The sequence below is a fragment of the Salmo salar genome, chromosome ssa09 (genome assembly GCF_905237065.1).
Source record: "Salmo salar chromosome ssa09, Ssal_v3.1, whole genome shotgun sequence".
In the NCBI taxonomy this organism is placed as follows: Eukaryota; Metazoa; Chordata; class Actinopteri; order Salmoniformes; family Salmonidae; genus Salmo; species Salmo salar.
In genome coordinates, this window is record NC_059450.1 from 126,786,416 (window position 1) to 126,811,728 (window position 25,313).

The 25,313-nt window shown below is 46.4% G+C and overlaps 2 protein-coding genes across 4 annotated transcripts in view; one reads left to right on the forward strand and one right to left on the reverse strand.

Annotated features, from left to right (window-relative positions):
- Positions 1-18,529, forward strand: part of LOC106612882 (unconventional myosin-VIIa) — a 40,580-nt gene extending 22,051 nt beyond the window's left edge. The window contains exons 16-49 of the mRNA XM_045724523.1: positions 832-969; positions 1,079-1,237; positions 1,609-1,701; positions 2,573-2,667; positions 2,802-2,886; positions 3,014-3,232; positions 3,388-3,471; positions 4,028-4,261; positions 4,416-4,619; positions 4,913-5,089; positions 5,971-6,060; positions 6,308-6,435; positions 6,528-6,654; positions 6,846-6,965; positions 7,136-7,309; positions 7,487-7,714; positions 8,113-8,280; positions 8,618-8,735; positions 9,131-9,257; positions 9,637-9,806; positions 9,879-10,069; positions 10,141-10,268; positions 10,675-10,832; positions 11,049-11,202; positions 11,501-11,656; positions 11,891-11,996; positions 12,291-12,404; positions 12,757-12,844; positions 13,040-13,146; positions 13,432-13,617; positions 13,842-13,958; positions 14,323-14,406; positions 15,533-15,652; positions 15,876-18,529. Coding sequence (XP_045580479.1) covers positions 832-969; positions 1,079-1,237; positions 1,609-1,701; positions 2,573-2,667; positions 2,802-2,886; positions 3,014-3,232; positions 3,388-3,471; positions 4,028-4,261; positions 4,416-4,619; positions 4,913-5,089; positions 5,971-6,060; positions 6,308-6,435; positions 6,528-6,654; positions 6,846-6,965; positions 7,136-7,309; positions 7,487-7,714; positions 8,113-8,280; positions 8,618-8,735; positions 9,131-9,257; positions 9,637-9,806; positions 9,879-10,069; positions 10,141-10,268; positions 10,675-10,832; positions 11,049-11,202; positions 11,501-11,656; positions 11,891-11,996; positions 12,291-12,404; positions 12,757-12,844; positions 13,040-13,146; positions 13,432-13,617; positions 13,842-13,958; positions 14,323-14,406; positions 15,533-15,652; positions 15,876-15,968 — 4,740 coding nt within the window. The 3' untranslated portion in view covers positions 15,969-18,529. The remainder of the gene's footprint in view (positions 1-831; positions 970-1,078; positions 1,238-1,608; positions 1,702-2,572; positions 2,668-2,801; positions 2,887-3,013; positions 3,233-3,387; positions 3,472-4,027; positions 4,262-4,415; positions 4,620-4,912; positions 5,090-5,970; positions 6,061-6,307; positions 6,436-6,527; positions 6,655-6,845; positions 6,966-7,135; positions 7,310-7,486; positions 7,715-8,112; positions 8,281-8,617; positions 8,736-9,130; positions 9,258-9,636; positions 9,807-9,878; positions 10,070-10,140; positions 10,269-10,674; positions 10,833-11,048; positions 11,203-11,500; positions 11,657-11,890; positions 11,997-12,290; positions 12,405-12,756; positions 12,845-13,039; positions 13,147-13,431; positions 13,618-13,841; positions 13,959-14,322; positions 14,407-15,532; positions 15,653-15,875) is intronic.
- A 100-nt stretch (positions 18,530-18,629) lies between these two features.
- Positions 18,630-25,313, reverse strand: part of LOC106612759 (glycerophosphodiester phosphodiesterase domain-containing protein 5) — a 41,751-nt gene continuing 35,067 nt past the window's right edge. Inside the window, exons 9-17 of one of the 3 annotated variants that reach the window (XM_045724525.1) lie at positions 24,791-24,936; positions 24,024-24,106; positions 23,171-23,321; positions 22,829-23,047; positions 22,461-22,618; positions 22,230-22,374; positions 21,641-21,723; positions 21,346-21,425; positions 18,630-20,723 (exon numbers count right to left, since the gene is read on the reverse strand). In XM_045724525.1, coding sequence (XP_045580481.1) covers positions 20,635-20,723; positions 21,346-21,425; positions 21,641-21,723; positions 22,230-22,374; positions 22,461-22,618; positions 22,829-23,047; positions 23,171-23,321; positions 24,024-24,106; positions 24,791-24,936 — 1,154 coding nt within the window. In that variant the 3' untranslated portion in view covers positions 18,630-20,634. Of the gene's footprint in view, positions 20,969-21,345; positions 21,426-21,640; positions 21,724-22,229; positions 22,375-22,460; positions 22,619-22,828; positions 23,048-23,170; positions 23,322-24,023; positions 24,107-24,790; positions 24,937-25,313 lie in introns of all 3 variants that reach the window. The other 2 variants (XM_045724524.1, XM_045724526.1) reach the window with 2 other exon arrangements.

Consider the following 25,313-nt stretch of genomic DNA (forward strand, 5'->3'; position numbering starts at 1 on the left):
CACTCCTCCCCACCTCCCTCCCTGCCTCCACTCCTCCCCACCTCCCTCCCTGCCTCCACTCCTCCCCACCTCCCTCCCTGCCTCCACTCCTCTCCCACCTCCCTCCCTCCCTCCCTCCACTCCTCCCCACCTCCCTCCCTCCACTCCTCCCCACCTCCCTCCCTCCCTGCCTCTATCCGCTGGCTGTGTATAGCAGACATATCGTCCATCGTTCAGTGGAGCCCAGGTTGCAACTCTCTCTCTCTCTGTCCATAAACTTGGTGGCCATGTTTTGGGGACATCCCTTCCTGTCTACTTCCTGGTTCTCTCTCACCTCTGCAAAGATGGTGGATAATGAAGATGTCGCATATTCGCCATTTACCATTGACAAAAATGGTCAAGGTTCTTGTCTGTATAAGTGGGCGTCCCCTCTCTTGCATGAGCTTGCTTTCCCGACAAATTGAGGCTGTTCTGAGGGCAAAAGGGGTGTGCATCTCAATATTAGGAAGGTATCCTTAATGTTTTGTACACTCAGTGTATTTAGACATTGAGTTTTAAAGAACAATAGCTTTGATGGAACTGTTGTTGGCATTACTTTAAAACAGTTCTAACCTCTAACCTTTTATTTACATTGAGACGTGTAGAACATTTTAAACACTGTGAAAATATATCTGTCACAATATGAGCTACATTTAGCCAGGTTTCCTGTAGAGGGAATTAACAGGAACTTAACAGAGCGACAGAGAGAGTGGAAAAAGAAGAGTGAGAGAGAGAGGAAAAGGGATAGAATCCATTGTTACTAACCCATGTTGATGTGTGTCTGTATGTGTTTGTGTGTGTGTGTGGTTATAGGGGGTGGAGACCAGGAAGCGCTCTCCTACTCTGAGCAGTCAGTTCAAGCGTTCTCTGGAACTGCTGATGAGGACTCTGAGTGTGTGTCAGCCCTTCTTCGTACGCTGCATTAAACCCAATGAGTACAAGAAACCCATGGTGAGCATGTGTGTGTCTGCGTGTATTTATGTGTGTGTGTGTTTTTGTGTAAAAATGTAATTGTTGTATGTGCGTCTGTCTCTGTGTGTTTGTCTGTTATCTCTCCCAGCTGTTTGACAGGGAGCTCTGTGTTCGTCAGCTGAGGTATTCAGGCATGATGGAGACCATTCGTATACGCAGAGCTGGTTATCCAATCAGATACACATTTGTTGAGTTTGTGGACCGCTACAGAGTCCTCATGCCAGGAGTCAAACCTGCATACAAACAGGTACGTGACTGTTAGAGTTTAGATGTGCCAGTTATACTAAAAGCCTTCTATGGGGGTGCTCATCTGGGTAAAGTCATGTAGTCCAAAAAAGAAAAGATGATGGTATCTCCCAAACTGATGGCAAAAACAACGTTTTTTCAATGCATGGTGCTCTTATTTATTTAAAAAGACAACGTGTTTTGATTTTGATCAGTCTTCGACAAAGCTTGCCTTGTCAGTGACCGTTGTCAATGGTTACTTGCCCACTGATGTCCGATCTCGGTGTGTGTGTGTGTGTGTGTGTGTGTGTGTGTGTGTGTGTGTGTGTGTGTGTGTGTGTGTGTGTGTGTGTGTGTGTGTGTGTGTGTGTGTATATATATATATATGTATAGGAGGACCTGAGGGGAACTTGTCAGCGTATAGCGGAAGTTGTTCTGGGGAGAGATGATGATTGGCAGATGGGAAAGACCAAGATCTTCCTCAAGGTAACTAACTCCTGGGCTGAGTCCCAAATGGCATCTTATTAGGGTGCCTGGTCTCTGTGTGGGCGGCAGGTAGCCTAGCGGTTAAGACCGTTGGACCAGTAAACGAAAGATCGCTGGTTCGAATTCTCGCGCCAACTAGGTGAAAAATCTGCTGATGTGCCCTTGAGCAAGGCACTTAACTTCCTCCTATAAATTGCTCTGGATAAGAACATCTGCTAAAGGACAAAAATATTAAAATAAAACATGTAAATGGTCAAAAGTAGTGCACTATATAGGGAAAAGGGTTCCATTTGGGAGAAGCTCTACATTTTTGGATAGGGTTTTTTAATCTGAAATATGCAAGTTGTCTACAATACCCTGTCTTAGTAACAGGGAGAGAAATTTGCTATGCAGTTTGGAACTCAACCACAGTTGTGCCTCTGTTGACAGAAAAACGGGGACAGCACTAGGAGTGGGGTCAGTGGTCAGTGGTGGGCTGGTTGCCACGGTGATGGTTATCATAGCTGAGGTCGTTATCAGAGTGACCAGCTGGTCAGACAGGAAGTAAAACAGGAGTAAAATCAGTGAAGTGAAGCCAGGTCAGCGAGGGCAGTGCCCACACTTCCCTACAGGAAACAGACAGATCAGAGGAGGACAGGAAATGGACAGATGTGAGGGATGTCATGAAAATAAACCAGAGAGTCTTTAGAATGTCTGTTTTGAATCTATTGATGATCACATCTGGTTTGTGTGTGTGTGTGTGTGTGTGTGTGTGTGTGTGTGTGTGTGTGTGTGTGTGTGTGTGTGTGTGTGTGTGTGTGTGTGTGTGTGTGTGTGTGTGTGTGTGTGTGTGTGTGTGTGTGTGTGTGTGTGTGTGTGTGTGTTTATTAAGGACCACCATGACATGCTGTTGGAGATCGAGAGAGACAAGGCCATCACGGACAAGGTCATCCTTATCCAGAAGGTTGTACGAGGCTACAAGGACAGGTGAGGCCGTAGTCATAACAACCCGGTGAGACTGTAGTCCTAACAACCAGTTTAGACTGTTGGCAAAGCAACTAGTTGAGACTAGTCATAGTAACGAGCTTTGAGTTAACAATCGAGTCACTTGGTCTCAACAGGTCCAACTTCCTGAAGATGAGGAAGTCGGCAATGATGATCCAGAAGACGTGGCGAGGATACCACTGTCGCAAGAACTATGGAGCTGTGAGTTTTAAAAACTTGATCACTTGAACTGTTCCTTGTATCATTAATCAAATTACAATTTCTCCTCCATGTCCTCTCCTCCTCCCCCTCCTCCCCTCCTTCTCCTCCCCTCCCCTCCTTCTCCTAGATGCGGGCAGGTTTCGCCAGACTGCAGGCGTTGTATCGCTCCAGGCGGCTGTACGTAATGTACCACGTGGCCAGACAGAGGGTGATGGGTCTGCAGGCCAGGTGTAGAGGCTGTATGGTCAGAAGGGCCTTCAGACACCGCCTATGGGCCGTCATCACCATCCAGGCTCACACACGGGGCATGATCGCACGACGCCTCTACAAGAGGCTGAAGGGAGAGGTGAGAAAGAGACAGACACACGCAGTGCAGACTGAAAGAAAGCCTCAGTCCCTCTCACTCTCTCATCCTAACCCTTTCTCTCATTCTCTCGCGCACTATTTTTCTCGTTCTCTCTCTACCTCTCTCTCCCTCTGTTTCCTCCCTCTCTCTCTCAGTATCGGAGGAGGTTGGAGGCAGAGAAGCTGTGTCTGGCTGAGGAGGAGAAACTGAGGAACCAGATGAGCGCTAAGAAGGCCAAGGTCTGGAACACACACACATACGGGCGTCATGCACCCCAAAAATCGGAGGGGGCACAAAGTACGTGAGGATGGCTAGGGATGGTCCATAGGGGGGCCAGGCCCTGCAATCTAGAGTCATAATCATTATACTTAATTCTATGTAAAGAAATATTTTAATTTTTCTGCATATCTAAGCATACCTCTTGAGCTGTCTGTCTCCTCCTGACTGGTGGTTCTGAATTTAAAGAAACTAAATATGCTTCTCTACATCTTTGCTAAAATCTGGGTAAAATATTGAGCACATTTAGTTATTGCTCGATTTTCTAAAGTCTACCAATCTTGCCAGCAGGCATGCCAGCTAAGATACTTAGACAAGCTAGCTACTCTAACTTGATAGCCTGAAATGGCTTCATCATAAAATTACTAGCTGGCTAGTAGTATTACAGAAAAACAACAATTGTTTTTAGGACAAATCTGAGGGGGCACGACACACACACACACACACACACACACACACACACACACACACACACACATACACCCACACACACACCTATTAACACCCAGTCTTCTGTAGGTAGAAGCAGAGCGTAACCACCAGGAGAGACTGGCCCAGCTAGCAAAGGAGGACATGGAGAGGGAGAAGAGAGAGAGGGAGGAGGTGCGGAAGAAGAAGGAGATGGTGGAGCAGATGGAGAAAGCCAGACATGAGCCGGTGAACGACTCTGACATGGTGGATAAGATGTTCGGCTTTCTGGGAACAACAAACTCCTTCCCTGGCCAGGAGGGAGCACCACCAGCTGGGTTTGCGGTGAGAAGGTCGCCACCTGGTGGACAGACAGACTGCTACAGTTAACACAATCTGCTCTGGGCTACGTTCAAATCGTTCACTGAGTGTCTTTGTGTGTGTGTCTGTGTGTGTGCATAACTGCGTGTGTTTGCGCGTACAATGCATCTGTTTGTAGGACTTGGAGCGTGCCCAGAAGGAGCTTGAGGAGGAGGATTTAGATGATGTTCTTCCTCTCCCTGAGGATGAGGAGGATGACCTGTCAGAGTATAAGTTTGCCAAGTTCGCTGCCACCTATTTCCAGGGCACCACCACACACACCTATGTCCGACGGCCGCTCAAACAACCGCTGCTGTTCCATGACGATGAGGGCGACCAGCTGGTAGGTCACATGACCTCTCAACTCTGACCCCTGACCTCTAACCCCAGTAGACCATGGGTGTTTGTCAGACTGTCCTTTCAGGCAGACTCCTTCTACCCAACTGTACTTTTTATAATTACAGCAACAACACTGTTTAGGGTTGAAAAATTCCAGTAACTTTTCCCTACTTTCCTCGGTTGTCCAGAAATCCAGATAGGAAGATTCCTGGAATCAGGAGGGAATAAGCAGGAAATCCAGAATCTTCCAACCAGGATGTATAGAAAACCAGGGAAATTTGGTTTCTCTCCCCCCAGGCGGCGTTGGCGGTGTGGATTACGGTGCTGAGGTTCATGGGAGATCTCCCGGAGCCCAAGTACCACACGGCCATCACCGACGGCTCGGAGAAGATTCCTGTGATGACCAAGATTTACGAGACGTTGGGCAAAAAAACCTACAAGAGAGAACTACAGGCCCTGCAGGGGGAGGGAGAGGTGAGAGGAGGGGGAGGGGAAGGAGAGAACTACAGGTCCTGCAGGGGGAGGGAGAGGTGAGAGGAGGGGGAGGGGAAAGAGAGAACTACAGGCCCTGCAGGGGGAGGGAGAAGAGGGGGAGGGGAAAGAGAGAACTACAGGCCCTGCAGGGGGAGGGAGAGGAGGGGGAGGGGGAGGGGAAAGAGAGAACTACAGGTCCTGCAGGGGGAGGGAGAGGAGGGGGAGGGGAGAGAGAGAACTACAGGTCCTGCAGGGGGGAGGGAGAGGTGAGAGGAGGGATGGGAGAGAGAGAACTACAGGCTCTGCAGGGGAAGGAGAGATGAGAGGAGGGATGGGAGAGAGAGAGAGAACTACAAGCCCTGCAGGGGGAGGGAGGGAGGGAGGGAGGGAGGGAGGGAGGGAGGGAGGGAGGGAGGGAGGGAGGGAGGGAGGGAGAGAACTACAAGCCCTGCAGGGGGAAGGAGAGGTGAGAAGAGGGAGGGGAGGGAGAGAGAGAGAGAACTACAAGCCTTGCAGGTGGAGGGGGATGTGAGAGGAGCAATGGGAGGTCAGAGGAAATGTTTTGCTGTGCTGTGAGGAAAAATGTTCTTACTACGACTGTGATATGTGGTTGTCTTACCTAGCTATCCTAAGATTAATGCACTAACAGTAAGTCGCTCTGAATAAGAGCATCTGCTAAATGATTAAAAGAAAAAGAGGGGGAAGTAATCGAAAGTAACACTTAGCTATAATCTCATTAGGTTAGATGATAACTGAGTTACACCCTCATGGTCTGATATACCTGTAGTGTTGCTCTGGGTAGTACAGTACAGTCGTGCTTCCTCGAAGACGTTTCCTAGCTGATTTATAAGCTGTGTCCTGCTGTAACCCCTCCCCTAAAGACCCCCCATTCAGACAGCAACAAGAAGAACAGTGTCCGACACAAACTAGTGTCCCTCACCCTGAAGAAGAAGTCCAAGATCACTGAGGAGGTAAGAGAGAGGAGGAGGTGTTGGAGTTTAAAGCATTCTAGAAGTGATGACATTGCCCTTAGTGTCTGGGCACTTTGCCTGTGTCCCAAATGGCACCCTATTCCCTATATAGTAAATAACTTTTGACCAGAGCCCTATGCTTCATGGTAAAAAGTAGTGCACTATATAGGGATAGGGTGCCATTTAGGACACAGGGAGTATGTAGATCAGATAGAATGTCCAGTGTTGATGATGTGTTTTCTGACAGGTGGCGAAGCGCCTGAACGACGGAGAGATTAGTCTCCATGGCAACAGCATGTTGGAAGACCGGCCCACCTCTAACCTGGAGAAACTCCACTTCATCATCGGCAACGGAATACTACGACCTGCTCTGAGGTAGACACACACACACCCATACTCACCCACACGCATGCTCGCACACACACACACACGCTCTCTGAGTGCTGTGCTGTGTGTGTACTCTGTAGGGATGAGATCTACTGCCAGATCTGTAAGCAGCTGAACCAGAACCCATCTAAGAGCAGTCACGCCCGCGGCTGGATCCTCATCTCTCTGTGTGTCGGCTGCTTCGCTCCCTCTGAGAAGTTTGTCAAGGTCAGTCAGAATACACATACTACTGTAGACTCTCTGCCTGCATCCCAAATGACACCCTATTCCCTATTTATAATCCACTGTTTTGACCAGGGCCTACAGAGCCATTTGGGACTTAGACATTGTTAGACTCTATACGTTCTCTATAATTACATCACTTCCTCTATAAATGCATCACGTCCTGTCTCCTCCAGTACCTGCGTAACTACATCCATGGCGGTCCTCCTGGCTACGCCCCCTACTGCGAGGAGAGACTCAGACGCACGTTTGTTAACGGCACCAGAACACAGCCCCCGTCCTGGCTGGAGCTACAGGTACACAGACACACAAACACACACAGACACACACACACACACACATCCCTTACTTCTCTTTTTCTCTCCTCTCCTCTTTCCACCTCTCTTCTCCCCCCCTCACGCTGTCCTCCCGCTCTCTCCTCCCCGTCTCTCTCTCTCCCTCTCTCCTCATCTTTCTTCTCTCCCAGGCCACTAAGTCTAAGAAGCCCATCATGTTGCCAGTAACCTTTATGGACGGCACCACTAAGACGTTGTTGACAGACTCAGCTACTAACGCCATGGAGCTGTGTAACGCCCTGGCAGACAAGATCAGCCTCAGAGATCGCTTTGGATTCTCTCTCTACATCGCCCTGTTTGACAAGGTAATACACACACACACACACACACACACACACACACACACACACACACACACACACACACACACACACACACACACACACACACACACACACACACACACACAGACACACACACAGACACACACACACGTGCAGTATTCCAGTATGAGCAAACTGTATGTGTGTGTCTACCTCAAGGTCTCCTCCCTAGGCAGTGGAAAGGACCATGTGATGGACGCTGTGTCCCAGTGTGAGCAGTATGCCAAGGAGCAGGATGCCCAGGAGAGAAACGCCCCCTGGAGACTGTTCTACAGGAAGGAGATATTCACGCCCTGGCACAACCCTGCAGACGATGCTGTGGCCACCAACCTCATCTACCAACAGACTGTACGGGGGGTAAAGTTTGGAGAGTACCGCTGTGACAGGGTGAGTTTTACACTTACACCAAATGACCTCTCAGTTACAAGGTGGCACTGTTTTTATGGTTCACTGAGCCTGATAGGAACAACCTCTTCATGTTCTTTTCCAGGATGAGATGACTATGTTGACAATGGGTCAGACCCTAACCCTAATCTCTCTGTCTCTGTCTCTGTCTCTGTCTCTGTCTCTGTCTCTTAATTCAATTAAATTTCATTCAAATGGAATTATTGGCATGATTAACATATGTTTACATTGTCAAAGCAAATGGAATAGACAATAAACAAAAGGAAAATAAAGAAGGGAAACATCTCTCTCTCTCTCTTTCTCTCTCTCTCTCTCTCTCTCTCTCTCTCTCTGTCTCTCTCTCTCTCTCTCTCTCTCTCTCTCTCTCTCTCTCTCTCCAGGATGACCTAGCAGAGTTAGCCAGTCAGCAGTACTATGTGGACTACGGTTCTGAGATCCTGACAGAGCGTCTGCTGAGCCTGATCCCATCCTACATCCCCGACCGAGAGGTCAGCTCCTCCCGGAGCGTGGAGAAATGGGCCCACGTCATCATGGCTGCCCACAAAAAGGTACTGCTGGCTGGGGAACGGTTGGGCAGGCTCCCTTCTAGAGACTGGCTCTCTCTGGATGTCACTGGTTCTGATGTTTTATCTAGTAAACTACCAAACCTTTAAGAAGAAGGTTTTACTTTCAGTTATTTTGATTGTAATGAGGGATTGTCTTACCTAGTTTGTAAGTCACTAAGGATGTGTCCCTAATGGCACCATATTTCCTACATAGGGCAGTACTTTTTACCAGAGCCCTATGGAACCTGATCAAAGGTAGTGCACTATATAGGGAATAGGAGACCATTTGCGACAACTGAACTGTGAGCGTCTCCCCCCCTCTCTGTCATCTCCACCCCAGGGCATCTACACCCAGCAGAGGTTTGACCCCCAGAAGGTGAAGGAGGAAGTGGTGGACTTCGCTCGCTACAAATGGCCGCTCCTCTTCTCACGCTTCTATGAGGCATTCAAGCTCTCAGGTACGTTACTCTACCTGCTGTAATGTACCTGCTGTACCTGCTCGACCAACCAGCTTCTTTAATATCTTTCAGTCAGTCTGTTTGGTGCTGTACCTCGTCATATCTCGGAGGAATCATTCTTAACTTGCAGAGGTTGTTCCTGTAAACCTGGTATACATGTGATCTAGGCTTAGTCCTAATTTCCTAACTCCTCACAAATTGTGCACTTGCACCCTACCCGTCATGGATTTACAAGCATTGGATTGGTGTACTCATTCGCTGTAGGGAGTTTCCACCATTGTTAAACCCATGACAGGGAGTGTGAAAGTACACACTTTGGGAGAAGGACGGAGAATCGGGACACAGCCCTAGTCATGTGTCCATACTCTGATTCCGCCCCTCTCGCCACCATGCAGGTCCAAGTCTGCCTAAGAATGATGTCATTGTGGCGGTGAACTGGACAGGGGTCTACTTTGTAGACGAACAGGAGCAGGTGTTGCTAGAACTCTCTTTCCCAGAGATCACTGCAGTCTCCAGCAGCAGGTGAGGCATGATGGGATTTGGAGTCCATCCTAACACTGTTGCCCTCTCGACCATAAACATAACGGCAACTCTCTGTTTCTTTTTCTTATATCCTCTTTTCTCCTGAGCTACTAATTTCAAGAAGCCTACTTACTATGTTGCCTGTAATAATAATACCTTTAATTTGTAGAGTTAGTTAGCCATCCTCCTTACTTGGGCTAGCTACACTGTTTTGTTGGTGGACACCTCAACCCCCAATGGTTAGCTGACCTGTTAGGGAATAAATATGGGCTCGATCTTTCGAGCTAACAACTGTGTTCTTGTCTCTCTCTCCCTTCTTCTGAGACTTCTTGCTAGCTACACCGCACAGCGCATTTTTTCTTCCTCTGTGTGTCGATAGAGGTGGTAAGCTGCAGGGGCAGAGCTTTACGTTGGCGACCATGAAGGGCGATGAGTTTACGTTCACGTCGACCAACTCTGAAGACATCAGAGACCTTGTGGTAACGTTCCTAGAGGGCCTGAGGAACCGGTCCAAGTACGTGGTGGCTCTGCAGGACAACACCAACACTGGTGAGTAGAGTACACACACAAACACATAAACATAAACACACACACCCACAAACTGTACCTTTTCCCCTCCAGTTGGGGAGGAGTCTACGTTCCTGTCGTTTCAAAGGGGAGACCTGATCCTATTGGACCAGGAGACAGGTCAGCAGGTCATGACCTCAGGCTGGGCCCACGGGGTCAATGAACGGACCAATCAGAAAGGAGATTTCCCTGCTGACGCCGTCTACGTCCTGCCCACTGTTACCAGACCTCAGGCTGACATAGTGGTGAGACATTCACACACACAGCCTACACTGTAAGGGCTCTATTTGCATGATGCTCAATCCTCTCTCTCTAGGCGTTGGTTACCATGACACCAGACCAGCGACAGGAGACGGTCCGTTTGTCTCAGCTGGTTCTCCCGGAAACTGGAGAGAAGAGGGTTAAACCTTACACACTGGAAGAGTTCAGCTACGACCACTTCAGGTAGACACACACACACGAACGCATTTAAAAAAAAAAATGTCAACCTTTATTTAACTAGGCAAGTCAGTTAAGAACAAATTCTTATTTGCAATGACAGCCTAGGAAAAGTGGGTTAACTGCCTTGTTCAGGGGCAGAACGACAGATTTTGACATTGGCAGCTTGGGGATTCGAACTACCAACCTTTCGGTTACTGGCCCAATGCTCTAACCACTAGGCTACCTGCCGCCCCGTGCATGCAGACACACACATATACACACAAACGCACACACAATACAAGTTGTAACTGTGTGGGTTTTTTGTCTGAGGAAAGTGTCACCTTATCTATACCTATCACTAACCTCTCTTCCCCCCTTTCTTTCTCCTCAACCCTTCTCTCTCTCTCTCTCCATTCCTCCCTCTCTCCAGACCTCCTCCCAAACACACTCTGAGCAGGGTGATGATAACTAAGAACAGAGGGAAGGCCTCAATGTGGAGCTGCACCAGAGAGCCTATCAAACAGCCCCTACTGAAGAAGGTCCTCAGTCATGAAGACCTGTCACAGGTCGCCTGTATGGCCTTCATAGATATCCTTTACTGGCTACTAGCTAACACACACCATCTGTAGTGTGTGTGTGCGTGTGTGATTGACTCACGATCTTGTGATTAGGTAAACGTGCCTGCAACTTAAAATCCACCTCGGCCAGAGATGGAATTTCCTTTTGGTCTAATGGTTAAGATGTTGGTTTCCCAGATCCCACCTGTGACATTTGTGTGATATATAAACTCCTTGACCGTGCCACCTATGATGAAGTATATGGGGGACTACCCGTCTAAGCGAACGCGTTCGGTCAACGAGCTGACGGACCAGATCTTTGAAGGAGCCCTGAAGGCCGAACCTCTAAAAGATGAGATATTCTGTCAGATCCTCAAGCAACTCACAGACAACCACGTCAAGTATGATCACACACACGCAACTCACAGACAACCACGTCAAGTATGATCACACACACGCAACTCACAGACAACCACGTCATGTATGATCACACACACGCAACTCACAGACAACCACGCCAAGTATGATCACACACACATACAGGAAACTTCTTGCAGATTCCTTTTTGTTGGTTAGCGTCCTGACCACCGTGTGTGTGTGTGTGTGTGTGTGTGTGTGTGTGTGTGTGTGTGTGTGTGTGTGTGTGTGTGTGTGTGTGTGTGTGTGTGTGTGTGTGTGTGTGTGTGTGTGTGTGTGTAGGTACAGTGAGGAGAAGGGCTGGGAGTTGCTGTGGCTGTGTACAGGTCTGTTCCCTCCTAGTAACATGCTGCTGCCTCATGTCCAGCGTTTCCTTCAGTCCAGGAAACACCACCCTCTGGCTCAGGACTGTATGGCACGACTACAGAAGGCCCTATGGTAACACACACACACTCACACATACGTGGGCGCAAACACACACATGTGCGCACACACACACACACACACACACACACACACACACACACACACACACACACACACACACACACATTCACATACACTCACCCACCTCACACAGCATCAGATACATTCTGTTAATGATACACTCCTCTTCATCTCGTAACCTTGGTGATGTTGTTGTTATTATTGTTGGTGTTGTTGTGGCGACAGGAATGGCTTGAGGAAGTACCCTCCCCACCTGGTGGAGGTAGAGGCCATCCAGCATAAGACCACCCAGATCTTCCACAAGGTCTACTTCCCTGACGATACTGATGAGGTACACACTCATGAACACACACACACACACACACACACACACACACACACACACACACACACACACACACACACACACACACACACAAACTATCTTTCTAACTGTATTTCTGCTTGTGATTGACAGGCGTTTACTGTAATATGATTGGCTGCTGTTCGTGAATGACAGGTGTTTACTGTGCTGTCATTGGCTTGTGTGTGTTATTGACAGATGTTTACTGTGCTGTGATTGGCTGGTGTGTGTAATTGACAGATGTTTACTGTGCTGTGATTGGCTGGTGTGTGTAATTGGCAGGCATTTGAGGTGGAGTCCAGCACCAAAGCTAAAGACTTCTGTCTGGCGATCTCTACTCGCCTGCTGCTCAAATCACCCGAAGGATTCAGCCTGTTCGTAAAGATCTCCGACAAGGTGATAGACACACACACACATATGCACACTAACGGCTAGTTCGTCATTGCAGCAGATTTTGCAGGCAATAGCCGACTGAGTGATCTACATATCACCTTGGATCATAAATAACTACTCATTATTTGTAGTTCAATCAGTCAATCACAATTTACCCACAATATATCACAGATTTGATGCTCTTGAACATACTCTTCTTTGTGTGTGTGTGTGTGTGTGTGTGTGTGTGTGTGTGTGTGTGTGTGTGTGTGTGTGTGTGTGTGTGTGTGTGTGTGTGTGTGTGTGTGTGTGTGTGTGTGCGTGTGCGTGGATGGGTGGGTGGGTGGGTGGGTGGGTGGGTGGGTGCGTGTTGTAGGTGATAAGTGTACCAGAGGGAGATTTCTTCTTTGACTTTGTCAGACACCTCACAGACTGGATCAAGAAGGCACGGCCCTCTAAAGATGGTATGTCATAAAAACTATGATTTAGAGTGAACTATCCCTTTAATATAAACGATCCCTTTAACATGATCTATCCCTTTAATCACTTTAACGTGTGTGTGTGTGTGTGTGTGTGTGTGTGTGTGTGTGTGTGTGTGTGTGTGTGTGTGTGTGTGTGTGTGTGTGTGTGTGTGTGTGTGTGTGTGTGTGTGTGTATAGGTATCATACCGTCTCTGACCTACCAGGTGTTCTTCATGAAGAAGCTGTGGACCAACACTGTTCCTGGTAAAGACTCCTTCGCTGACTCCATCTTCCACTACTACCAGGTGTGTGTGTAATGGAACTGGTTCCGTTTGTATTGACTAAACTTTCCAGGTTCAAATACTGACAATGTTCATATACTAAGGCTGGGATTCAATCAAAGGTGCGTTGTTTGTTGTTATGGCTTCAGCCGACACCTACAGCGTTTACCATGAATGTGATCTCCAGGAATATGGAGGAAATGTCTTTTAAAATGCACATTGTCTGTAGAGCAATGCACTTGGCGCCTCTGATAGAATCCAGGCCTATTGTTCTGTACTAAGTGGTCACTTTTTCCCTCCGGTTGCTAGGAGCTGCCCAAGTATCTCCGTGGTTACCATAAGTGTAGTCGTGATGAGGTGTTCCAGCTGGGAGCGTTGATCTACAGGGTGAAGTATGAAGACGACAAGTCTCACTTCCCCTCAATACCCAAGATCCTCCGGGAGCTGGTACCGCAGGACCTGATTCGCCAGCTCTCCCCAGATGACTGGAAACGGGTGAGACAAGACTTCTCCCACCTCTCCTGGGCTCTGATTGGCTGCCCTGGCTCTATTCTATGTCCTTATTGGCTGCCTTTCTCATGATTGACTACAACATTCATCTGTATCTGTGACCTAATCAACTGTTTTATGTCTCTGTTTTTTGGTGTGTGGCTGTGTGTGTTTGTAACTTTGCGTACATGCGTGCATATATGTGTGTGTGTGTGTGTGTGTGTGTGTAGTCTATCGTAGCGTATTTCAATAAGCAGGCTGGTAAGTCCAGGGAGGAGGCCAAACTCCACTTCCTGAAGATCATCTTCAAATGGGCCACATTCGGATCCGCCTTCTTCGAAGTCAAGGTAACCATGACGCTCAGTGATGTCATTCTCAATCTCACCTTGGGGTCACATTACTCTGTCTGTCTGTCTGTCTGTCTGTCTGTCTGTCTGTCTGTCTGTCTGTCTGTCTGTCTGTCTGTCTGTCTGTCTGTCTGTCTGTCTGTCTGTCTGTCTGTCTGTCTGTCTGTCTGTCTGTCTGTCTGTCTGTCTGTCTGTCTGTCTGTCTGTCTGTCTGTCTGTCTGTCTGTCTGTCTGTCTGTCTGTCTGTCTGGGATGTCTGGGATGTCTGGGATGTCTGTCTGTCTGGGATGTCTGCCTGTCGGTCTGTCTGTCTTTCCAGTATTATGTATCTCCTCTCAGTCAGTGTGATATTCTCTCTGTTCAGCAAACCACAGAGCCCAACTTCCCAGAGATCCTCCTGATTGCCATCAACAAGCATGGAGTCAGCCTCATAGACCCAAAGACCAAGGTGTGTGTGTGTGTGTGTGTGTGTGTGTGTGTGTGTGTGTGTGTGTGTGTGTGTGTGTGTGTGTGAGAGAGATAGGTCCTTTATTAATTCCCATAGGGAAATTTCCTGTGTGTATTACATGACATCTCATCTCTTTCTCTCTGATGTGTGTGAACATGTTACCTGGTATTTCACTGATGTGTGTGAACATGTTACCTGGTATTTCACTGATGTGTGTGAACATGTTACCTGGTATTTCACTGATGTGTGTGAACATGTTACCTGGTATTTCACTGATGTGTGTAAACATGTTACCTGGTATTTCACTGATGTGTGTAAACATGTTACCTGGTATTTCACTGATGTGTGTGAACATGTGTTACCTGGTATTTCACTGATGTGTGTGAACATGTTACCTGGTATTTCACTGATGTGTGTAAACATGTTACCTGGTATTTCACTGATGTGTGTAAACATGTTACCTGGTATTTCACTGTGTGTAAACATGTTACCTGGTATTTCACTGATGTGTGTAAACATGTTACCTGGTATTTCACTGATGTGTGTAAACATGTTACCTGGTATTTCACTGATGTGTGTAAACATGTTACCTGGTATTTCACTGATGTGTGTAAACATGTTACCTGGTATTTCACTGTGTGTAAACATGTTACCTGGTATTTCACTGTGTGTAAACATGTTACCTGGTATTTCACTGATGTGTGTAAACATGTTACCTGGTATTTCACTGATGTGTGTAAACATGTTACCTGGTATTTCACTGATGTGTGTAAACATGTTACCTGGTATTTCACTGATGTTTGTAAACATGTTACCTGGTATTATACTGATGTGTGTAAACATGTTACCTGGTATTTCACTGATGTGTGTGAACATGTTACCTGGTATTTAACTGATGTGTGTGAACATGTGTTATCTGGTATTTCACTGATGTGTGTGAACATGTGTTACCTGGTATTTCACTGATGTGTGTGAACATGTGTTACCTGGTATTTCACTGATGTGTGTGAACATGTGTTACCTGGTATTTCACTGATGTGTGTAAACATGTTACCTGGTATTTCACTGATGTGTGTGAACATGTGTTACCTGGTGTTTTACTGATGCGTGTGAATGTCTACTACAGGACATCCTGACCACCCACCTGTTCACTAAGATCTCCAACTGGAGCAGTGGCAACACCTACTTCCACATCACCATCGGCAACCTGGTCAGGGGCAGCAAGCTGCTGTGTGAGACCTCACTGGTGAGAGACACACACAATCACACACACGTAAAAAACACACGTGAGCCCTCACGTACTCACTCACTCACTCACGCACTCACGCACTCACTCACTCACTCACTCACTCACTCACTCACTCACTCACTCACTCACTCACTCACTCACTCACTCACTCACTCACTCACTCACTCACTCACTCACTCACTCACAATGAAAACACTCAGATGTGTGTGTGTGTTTTCAGGGCTATAAGATGGATGACCTCCTGACTTCCTACATCAGCCAGATGTTGACCACCATGAGTAAACAGAGAACTGGTCGGGGCCACAGCAAGTGAACTTCCTATTGGCAGGAAGCTGCAGAGCTTATTAGAATACTGCGCCCTGTTGGCCAGCCCTGCAGTAGGGGGCGGAGCTTCTCTAACCAGGTTTGGAGGATGAGCCGGAGCCCCTCCTCTAGCACTGCCTCCAGCTATACCCATAGCAATGACCTTAGCAATGTCTATAGCAACAACCCCAGCAACGATCCTGATGACGAGCCCTCCAGTGAGGATGACTACCTCTAAGCCCCTTTATCCTCCCAGAGACACTGTGTACACACACACACACACACACACACACACACACACACACACACACACACACACACACACACACACACACACACACACACACACACACACACACACACACACACACACACACACACACACACACACACACACACACACAGCAACAAGTAGTTACTGAAAACATTTATTACGTTAACTTACTGAGTAAAATAACCATAAATAGCTTTAATATATTGTTTTCTTCCAGGTCTGTTCATGACAGAGGTTTGCATGCTCTTACTGTAGCTGAATAGATTTTTACTGAACTGTCAATACATTTTTTCAAGTTTTGTCTAAAGCCTTAACAGTTTTTCTTATTTAACGTGGCTTTTAAACCAGTTGCCTCTGTTTCTAAAGCAGCATAGTAGTCCATGTGACAAACCGCTGCAGTTCTGTTCACATGTCTGATGTTGTTTTTTCTATATTATTCTTGTGTTTGTTTTGTCTCTTATCATCACAGTTAAGGCTCATTTATACATAGCCTATGCAAGTACACTACTCAAGCTTTTCTGCGGTTCTGCTTACTTGAGTAGAAAAAATATGCAAACCAGCAGCCTCGGAAGTAGTAACTCAACACAACAACGCAAAATCGCCATTTTGCACAGCTAATTATGTTATTGCGTTTCCTACTTGCGCATGGTATAGTTAGGTTTTAGCTGAGAGGTCTGTCTGTGCTGTAAGCCTCAGGTGGACTTGCCTGCTGTGGAGTTTTAACATTTAGTGTTTGACCAGAAAGGATCATTATCTGTTGGTATTTGGCAGATCTATGTACTGTAGCTCTATGAGACTAGTGTTTAACTCACCAATGGCCTTTGTCATACTCACTAGAACTAGGGATGCAAAGCTCCCTACAATCCTTAGTAGAACCAGGTCCAGACCTGACTCAGCTGGAAAACAACTGATCCATGAATGATTCTGAGTTCTGCATGAAGAGTTCTATACCCTGCATCCCAATGGTACCCTATTTCCTCCATAGTGCTCTTGTCAAAAGTAATGCACTATAAAGGGAATATGGTGTCATTTGGGACGCACTCTATGTGTTAGTTGTTCAGACAGGATGCTGATGTTACTGTCTGTTTCTCCTGTTCTGCACAGAGGAGCTTGACATCACTACAAACACCTCCTTCCCGCCATCACTAACTAACCTGTCTGTTGAATTTGTTAAGTTTTGTTTAAGATTTATGGTACTTATTTTATATTTACATTGTGTAAGGTATCTGTCCATGTAGTGAAAGGGGGAATCAGTCTATATTCTGCAGGTGATGGTTTACATTAACAACACAGAGTTCTGGGTAAATTTTAACTATTTAGCTCAATGTATGGTTCACAACAGTGTGGATGTGTCCCAAATGGCATCCTATTCCATATATAGGGCTCTGGTAAAAAAAAAATAAGGCTCTGGGCAAAAGTAATGCACTGTTTACAGAATAGGGTGCCATTTAGGATGCACAGTGTTCCCGGTCTGTCTGGGTGATATTACTACAGCATAACTACAGCATTACTACAGCATTACTACAGCAGCTGTGTTGCTCTACTGTCTGGACAGAAGACATGACGACGGTGGAGCTACTGTCAGAGATGCCGTTAGTCTAGTTTTCTTTGCCTTGCCTCTCCTCTGCACCCCGAATGAGGGCCAGGATTAAATTGGAAACCATACTGTAGTGTGCTAGACATTTAAAGGGAATTTCCAATGCAGCCGACACCTGCAGTAGTTACCTTGAATACGATCTCCGTGATGAGGTAACGTTGCCTTTAAAAGCCGCATTGTTGCCTCCAGAGTGGCACAGCGGTCTAAGGCACGGCATCGCAGTGCTAGAGGCGTCACTACAGACCCGGGTTCAATCCCAGGCTGTGTCGCAGCCGGCCGCGAATGGGAGACCCATTTGCCCCAGCGTCGTCCGAGTTAGGGGAGGGTTTGGCCACCCGGGATGTCCTTGTCCCATCGCACTCTAGCGCCTCCTTGTGGCAGGCCGGGCGCATGCACGTTGACTTCGGTCGCCAGCCGTACAGTGTTTCCTCCGACACATTGGTGCGGCTGGCTTCTGGATTAAGTGAGCAGTGTGTCAACACTGTGTTTCGGAGGATGCATGGCTCTCGATCTTCGCCTCTCCCGAGTCTACGGCAGTTGGAGCAATGGGACAAGACTCTAACTACCAATTGGATATCACAAAAAAGGGGTAAAAAGTACCAAAAAACAAACAAAACAAAGCTGCATTGTAGATTAGAAACCTCAGATTGAATCCTGGCTGAGGTGTCTGTTTTTATAAAAATAAAGATGATTGGATGGAGACAGTGGCCGATGTCTTTTTTTCAACTGGAGTAACAGAAGTAGCGTTATACTGTGGACATGGAATCAAATGGGTTAATCAATGAATACAACCAACTCAATCCTTTATAGATTTTTAATATCAGGTAATACCATTTACAGTCAGAAAATAGTAACATAACATAGAGAAGGCTCATATACATTAAAACAAAACGGTCGTCCTGTTATACAGAAAACAACCAGAAATACTATGTATCCTTTTGCTATTTAACAACAATTACATTCGGAGTGTTTGATACCTTTGAATCATTGTTGGGACCAAATATAGGTTTCGATTCCTGATAGCATGGTATTTGTATAGCCTAGCGGTCTCTAATGCAAGCAAGGCGGAGTGCAATTCCACCAATGGCAGAAGATCATTATTTTACTCTCTGGTCATCAGGATATCAACTGCTCTATTGTTAGTTGGTTTACTGTGAACATACAGATTGTCAACATGTATTTTCTGTCTTGGAGAGTTTTAGAATGACTTGTGAGAATGTATTGGGACAGTTCTAGAATGTCTTTGCGTGTTCTAAAATGCCCTGGGATAGTTCTAGAATGTCTTGGGAGGGTTCCAGAATCTCTTGGCGAGTTCTAGAAGGCTTCAGATAAAAACAAAAGTTTTGTAGAAGCCCATAAAATCTCTCTCCTCTCCTCTGTATGGCTGGCCAGTGGCTTGTGGACATTGTGTCTCCTATGGCACTTGGATCTCCTGTCTCCTGCTCAACACTGTCCGCAGAGCCATTACCAACCAGCCAACCCACAGATTAACACTTGAAACCAGCAACTTTCCACACAACACCTGAAAGTCATACACAGCTTCTACAACCTCAAAATAAACAATTAAGATTTAGGAGTAGATCTCATGATAGATAGATATGTGTGTTAGCAGAAGCAGATGCTGTATTCACTGCCATGCTAAAACCCTAGGCTATTGCTTGGTCATACATTCAAATATAAATAGCAACTCCTGATCATTAAAACCTTATCAAACTAAAACCACAGTACAGTCAGTGTTCACCTGCATCCATTCACTCACACAGAAAATATAAGACACTATTTAATACATTCCTCTAATGCAGCTGATGTCTTTACAGTTATAAGAATTAAAACAATATACTGAACCAAAATATAAACGCAACATGCAACAAAGATTTTACTGAGTTACAGTTCATATAAGGAAATCATTCAAGTGAAATAAATGAATTAGGGCCTAATCTATGGATTTCATATGACTAGGCAGGGGTGCAGCCATGGGTGGGCCTTGGACGGCATAGGCCCACCCAATTGACAGCAAGGCCCAGTCAATCAGAATTAGTTATTACAGACAAATACTCCTCATTACCCCTCACTCCAAACCCATCTCAGATGATCTCGCCGGTGAAGAAGCCAGATGTGGAGATCCTGGGCTGACTTGGTTTCACGTGGACTGCAGTTGTGAGGCCAGCTGGACGTACTTCCAAATTCTCTAAAACAACATTGGAGGCAGTTTATGGTAGACATTCCTGCACTCAGCATGCCATTTGCACGCTCCCTCAAAACTTGAGACATCTGTGGCATTGTGTTGTGTGACAAAACTGCACATTTTAAAGTGGCCTTTTATTGTCCCCAGCACAAGGTGCACCTCAAGAAGCTGTTTAATCAGCTTCTTGATATGCCACACCTGTCAGGTGGATGGATTATCTTGGTAAATGAGGAAATGCTCACTAACAGTGATGAAATAAGCTTTTTGTGCATATAGAACATTTCAGGGATTTTTTATTTCAGCTCATTAAATATGGGACTAACACTTATTTTTTGGTCAGTGTATATTTCATATTTGAGCAATTCAGTTCTGCAGTTCCAGTGGTCACCAGAGGGGGTGTGAATGAGCTGGTCAGGTGAGGACACAGGAACAACAGCCTTAGTCAGGATTATCAAAATACTGGCTTATCTTTCACATTAAATCAGCCTCTTCCTCTTTTTACACATTAAGTTCATCCTCTTCTCTTGTTTTCCTTCCCGTTTCCCTATGCTCATTCTTGTCCGGTCACACTTTGTGTGTACGTGACTGGGTGAGTGGCTGTATGTCTGTGTGCGTGTGTGTTACTCCTCTGTGATGGTGTTGAGGGTACTGGGGGTCCGTAGTTCCGTTCGGACATTCTCACTGGAGATGGACCAGACGTCGCTGAGCTCTGCTGGGCAAAGGTTAAGGGTTAGAAGTCAGGGGTGTGGTAGTTGGAGTTCAGGTGAGGGGTTGGTGCAGGGTTCATGTGTGGGTTGAAGTCCAAAGATTTGGGGTTTGGGAATGGTTCATGGGAGGTTTATTGGTTCATGAGTTGAGTTCATGGGTTGAGGTCCAGAGGGAGAGAGATGAGGGCTCTAGTGGGAGACTCTGAGTGGAAGGGATTCCATCGACCCCACCCTGACTCCACAGGATCTGAGGCACAGACGGAACACAGAATAATTTATGGTACGCCGGTATTCCGAGTAAAAGCTCAAATCATCCCCGAGGAACACGAATGTACACTGCCTTAAAAATGCACTAACATACTGCCTCTGATGAAACAGGCTTTTTAATGTTATGAGTCCAATACACTTGAGGGTTAGAACACCACTGGCATTGAGCAGAGATTCTTTCAGAATTTGAATTGAATGTCAGAAACTAACAGCTATTCCAGCTCATAAACTGTACAGTTTATGCAAGAGATTAAAATGTTGGTGCACCAGTGTGTTACACGCAAATAGAAGATTAGTCCAGTGGGAGAGGGCCATAGTGATGTACAGTATGCAGTATGACATTGTTGTTGTCCTTACCGGTCCTGAACTTGCTATAAGGCCTGGTCTCATGTGTCTGTCGACTGCCTGACCAGAAGTGTAGGCCTCGTTCACGCCACCTGTAGGACAGGGAGACACACACACACACACACACACACACACACACACACACACACACACACACACACACACACACACACACACACACACACACACACACACACACACACTTTCACCTTACAGACATACCTTTATCTAACTAACCCATTATATTTTCCACTGTAATCGCCTCAGTCACACACTTTTGACATGTATGTAGAACGTGTGAACTCACCAGTGGAATATGAAGACACAGACAATAAGAGCAGCAGAGACCAGGTCAGTCAGAACCCATATCACACTATACTGCTCTGGAGTCTGTAGGGAAACACGTGAAGACATTAGTGTGTGTTTGTGTGTCTCACCATATGGAGAAGCAATGTGTGTGTGTGTGTGTGTGTGTGTGTGTGTGTGTGTGTGTGTGTGTGTGTGTGTGTGTGTGTGTGTGTGTGTGTGTGTGTGTGTGTGTGTGTGTGTGTGTGTGTGTGTGTATAGGTATCATACCGTCTCATACCATCACCATGATGAATAACGATATGTTTGTATCACCATAAGGAGTAAATGTGTGTGTGTGTGTGTGTGTGTGTGTGTCACCATGATGAATAGCGATATGTGTGTATCACCATAAGGAGTAAATGTGTGTGTGTGTGTCACAGGAGGCTGCTGAGGGGAGGACGCTCATAATGGCTGGAATGGAGTGAATGGAATGGTATCATACACATGGATACATGTGCTTAATGAGTTCTATACCATTCTATTTATTCCGTTCCAGCCATTACTACGAGCCTGTCCTCCACTACCTGTGGTGTGTGTGTGTGTCTCACCACAAGGAGCAGCGGTGTGTGTATATCTCTCAGCAGCATGTTGTTGGTGGTAACAGAGGATGCTCCACTGCACCAGGCCAGAGAGTAGAGCCACGGCTGGTTCACTACATACAGGTTCACACTGATGTTCACCGACCTGTACTTACTGAAATGCACACAAAACCCACATACATACATGCTGGGTGAGCAGAGAGACATTTTATAGTACATCATGTGTGTGTGAGTGTGTACCTGACGTGCTGTAGAGACATGGTGCTGTAGTGCAGGTTGAGGGTAGTGATGTGGTTGTCCTGTAGTTCCTGAATAGAAGCAGTCCGTCCTGCTGTCTGTTGCAGCTCTGGATCCACCTGCTGTATCTCCTCTCTCTGATCTGATGGCAGCCACAGCACCTACACACACACACACACACACACACACACACACACACACACACACACACACACACACACACACACACACACACACACACACACACACACACACACACACGCAGTATTAAGAGCAGGGAGACACCATTGAACGGCAGCAGGCCTTTCTAACATGGTCCTTTGAGTGGAAGGTAAGAACTACCACGGTGACCACCCCATCCACACACATGCCTGACTAGAGTTGATGTGTGTGTGTATGAGGTCCAGGGTGATGTTGAGGTAGTTGTCTCTGTAAGGGTGTCCAGGAGGAGGTTGTCTCAGGTCAAACAACACTGTCCTGCCCGTCCGATTCGCTACGTCCAGAACTTCTTCCAGGGAGGGAACCGTCTGATTGGCAGCTAGCGCTCGCTGCTTTGGTGACAGAGAGGACACCGTGCCAAACGGATCCCACTGGGAGGGGGTGGAGAGAGAGAGAGAGTGTGATGGTTAAAAGAGATCTTTAATACAGTTACTAACTAACCGATGGTGCTAAAGTCAGCTACTGTGTGTGTGTGCGTGTGTGCATGTCCTTACAGAGAGGAACCAGGCCCCAGCGTTGAGCTGCTGTACATCAGACCAGGTGAATAGGGCAGCAGGTGTGTGTGTTCTGTTAGGAAACACCTCTTCTACGTTAGTGGTCCTCTGAAGGGTCAGGTCATGCATCACAAATGGAACGCCATCAGCACTAGGAGAGAGGGAGGGGAGAGAAAGAGAAGGGGGAGGGGAGAGAGGGGGAGATTAGGTCCTGGCGTTCACATGGTCAAGACAAACATGTGGCAGGTGAAGCTACACTAGGTCTGCTAGCTGCCTGTTACCAGCCCTGGGTTCAAATACTATTTGAAATCTTTCAAATACTTTGAGCGTTTGCTTTAGCCTGCCTGGAGTGCCTGATGGGCCAAGTTTGCAGTTTTGCAACTATTCTATTGGTTCCATTACACCAGGCAAACTCCATTACACCCTGGCCCCTTCTCTTTCTCTCAAGCCCAGCTAAAGTATCTGATATTATTAGAAATAGTATTTGAACCCAGGGCTGCATGCTACATGCTAATGCTAAAAGCCACATAGCCAGGCTAGCAGGCCTGGACAGGAGTATTAACCGCTAACTGGATTAGCTAGGATGCAATCACATTAACTGGGAGGAGTGGAAGGACGCTAACGCTAATGTCTGATCTCTAGGATTATTACAAGGCTAGCCAGGACAGGACAGGGCAGGACAGGGGTCAAGGCTAGCCAGGACACAGGGCTATTACAGGGATCAGAAGGGGACAGACAGACAAGACAAGATAGACAGACAAACGGACAAACAATCCAAGACAGACAGACAGACAGACAGACAGACAGACAGACAGACAGACAGAGACAGACAGACAGACAGACAGATGTGTACCTTATAGTGACGTCAGTCTCAAACCCATCCACTCCAGCCTCCACTGCGCTCTCAAAAGACATTAGAGTGTTCTCTGGGGCAAGCTGTTAGAGGTCAGACATGCACGAGAACACACACACACACACACACACACACACACACACACACACACACACACACACACACACACACACACACACACACACACACACACACACACACACACACACACACACACACACACACACACACACACACACAGGCATCAACAACGCACAGTGCCAAGTACATTTTCCAGTGTCAGACTTTATTCTAATCAGGAACTCTCTCTCTAACTGACTCTCTAAAGTAACATGAGGCCAGAGCCTCTGGGTTAAAGTTATGTTACTGGATTTACCTGTATATTGTATGTCGTAGTATTGATAGATAGTGATGTTATTGACAGATAGTGATAATATTGATAATGAAGTTATTGCTAGTGATAATATTGATGATGATGTTATTGATATATATAATATTGATATTGAAGTTATTGATAGATAGTGATAATAGTGATAATGAAGTTATTGATAGATAGGGATCATGTTGATAATGTGACTGGTTGTACCATGGGAGCTTCTCTGTGTCATTTTACTGTTTACTGCAAGTGGTAGTACTGATATATAGGGATAATATTGATCTTGATAGTGTATGACACTGTGATTGGTCATACCATGCTGCTCTGGGTGCTACTGAATCTTTGAGCAGTATTAAGCTGTAATGATAGATGTATGATAGGTTGGTCATACCATGGGAGCTCCTCTGCGTCCGAGTAGTGTTGGTTTTGGCCCCAGGGTTCCAGCTTCTCTGATGCAGGGAGAATACATGGCCAGAGGAACCAGGTACAGACTGAACAATACACTCATGTACACACCCAACAGACACACCTGATGCACTTGAGAGAGAGAGAGAGAGAGAGAGAGAGAGAGAGAGAGAGAGAGAGAGAGAGAGAGAGAGAGAGAGAGAGAGAGAGAGAGAGAGAGAGAGAGAGAGAGAGATTATATTTCAAAACAACCTCATACAGGAACAAGTCTAGCAGGTCCAGTGTTCTAATTCTAGAGTTATACAAGTCATAATAATGAAATTAGAGCTTAAAGGGGAAATCTGTGATTGCTAGATCCATATATATTTTTTTACTTTAAAATGTATGTTATTTACCCATTGATTGCTTGAAGAATGTATAAATGCCTCATGAATTTATAAACGCTTGGTCTATGAATGTAATGAGAGTGGTTACATTTCTCCAGCCCCATCTTTTAGATGTTGACCAAA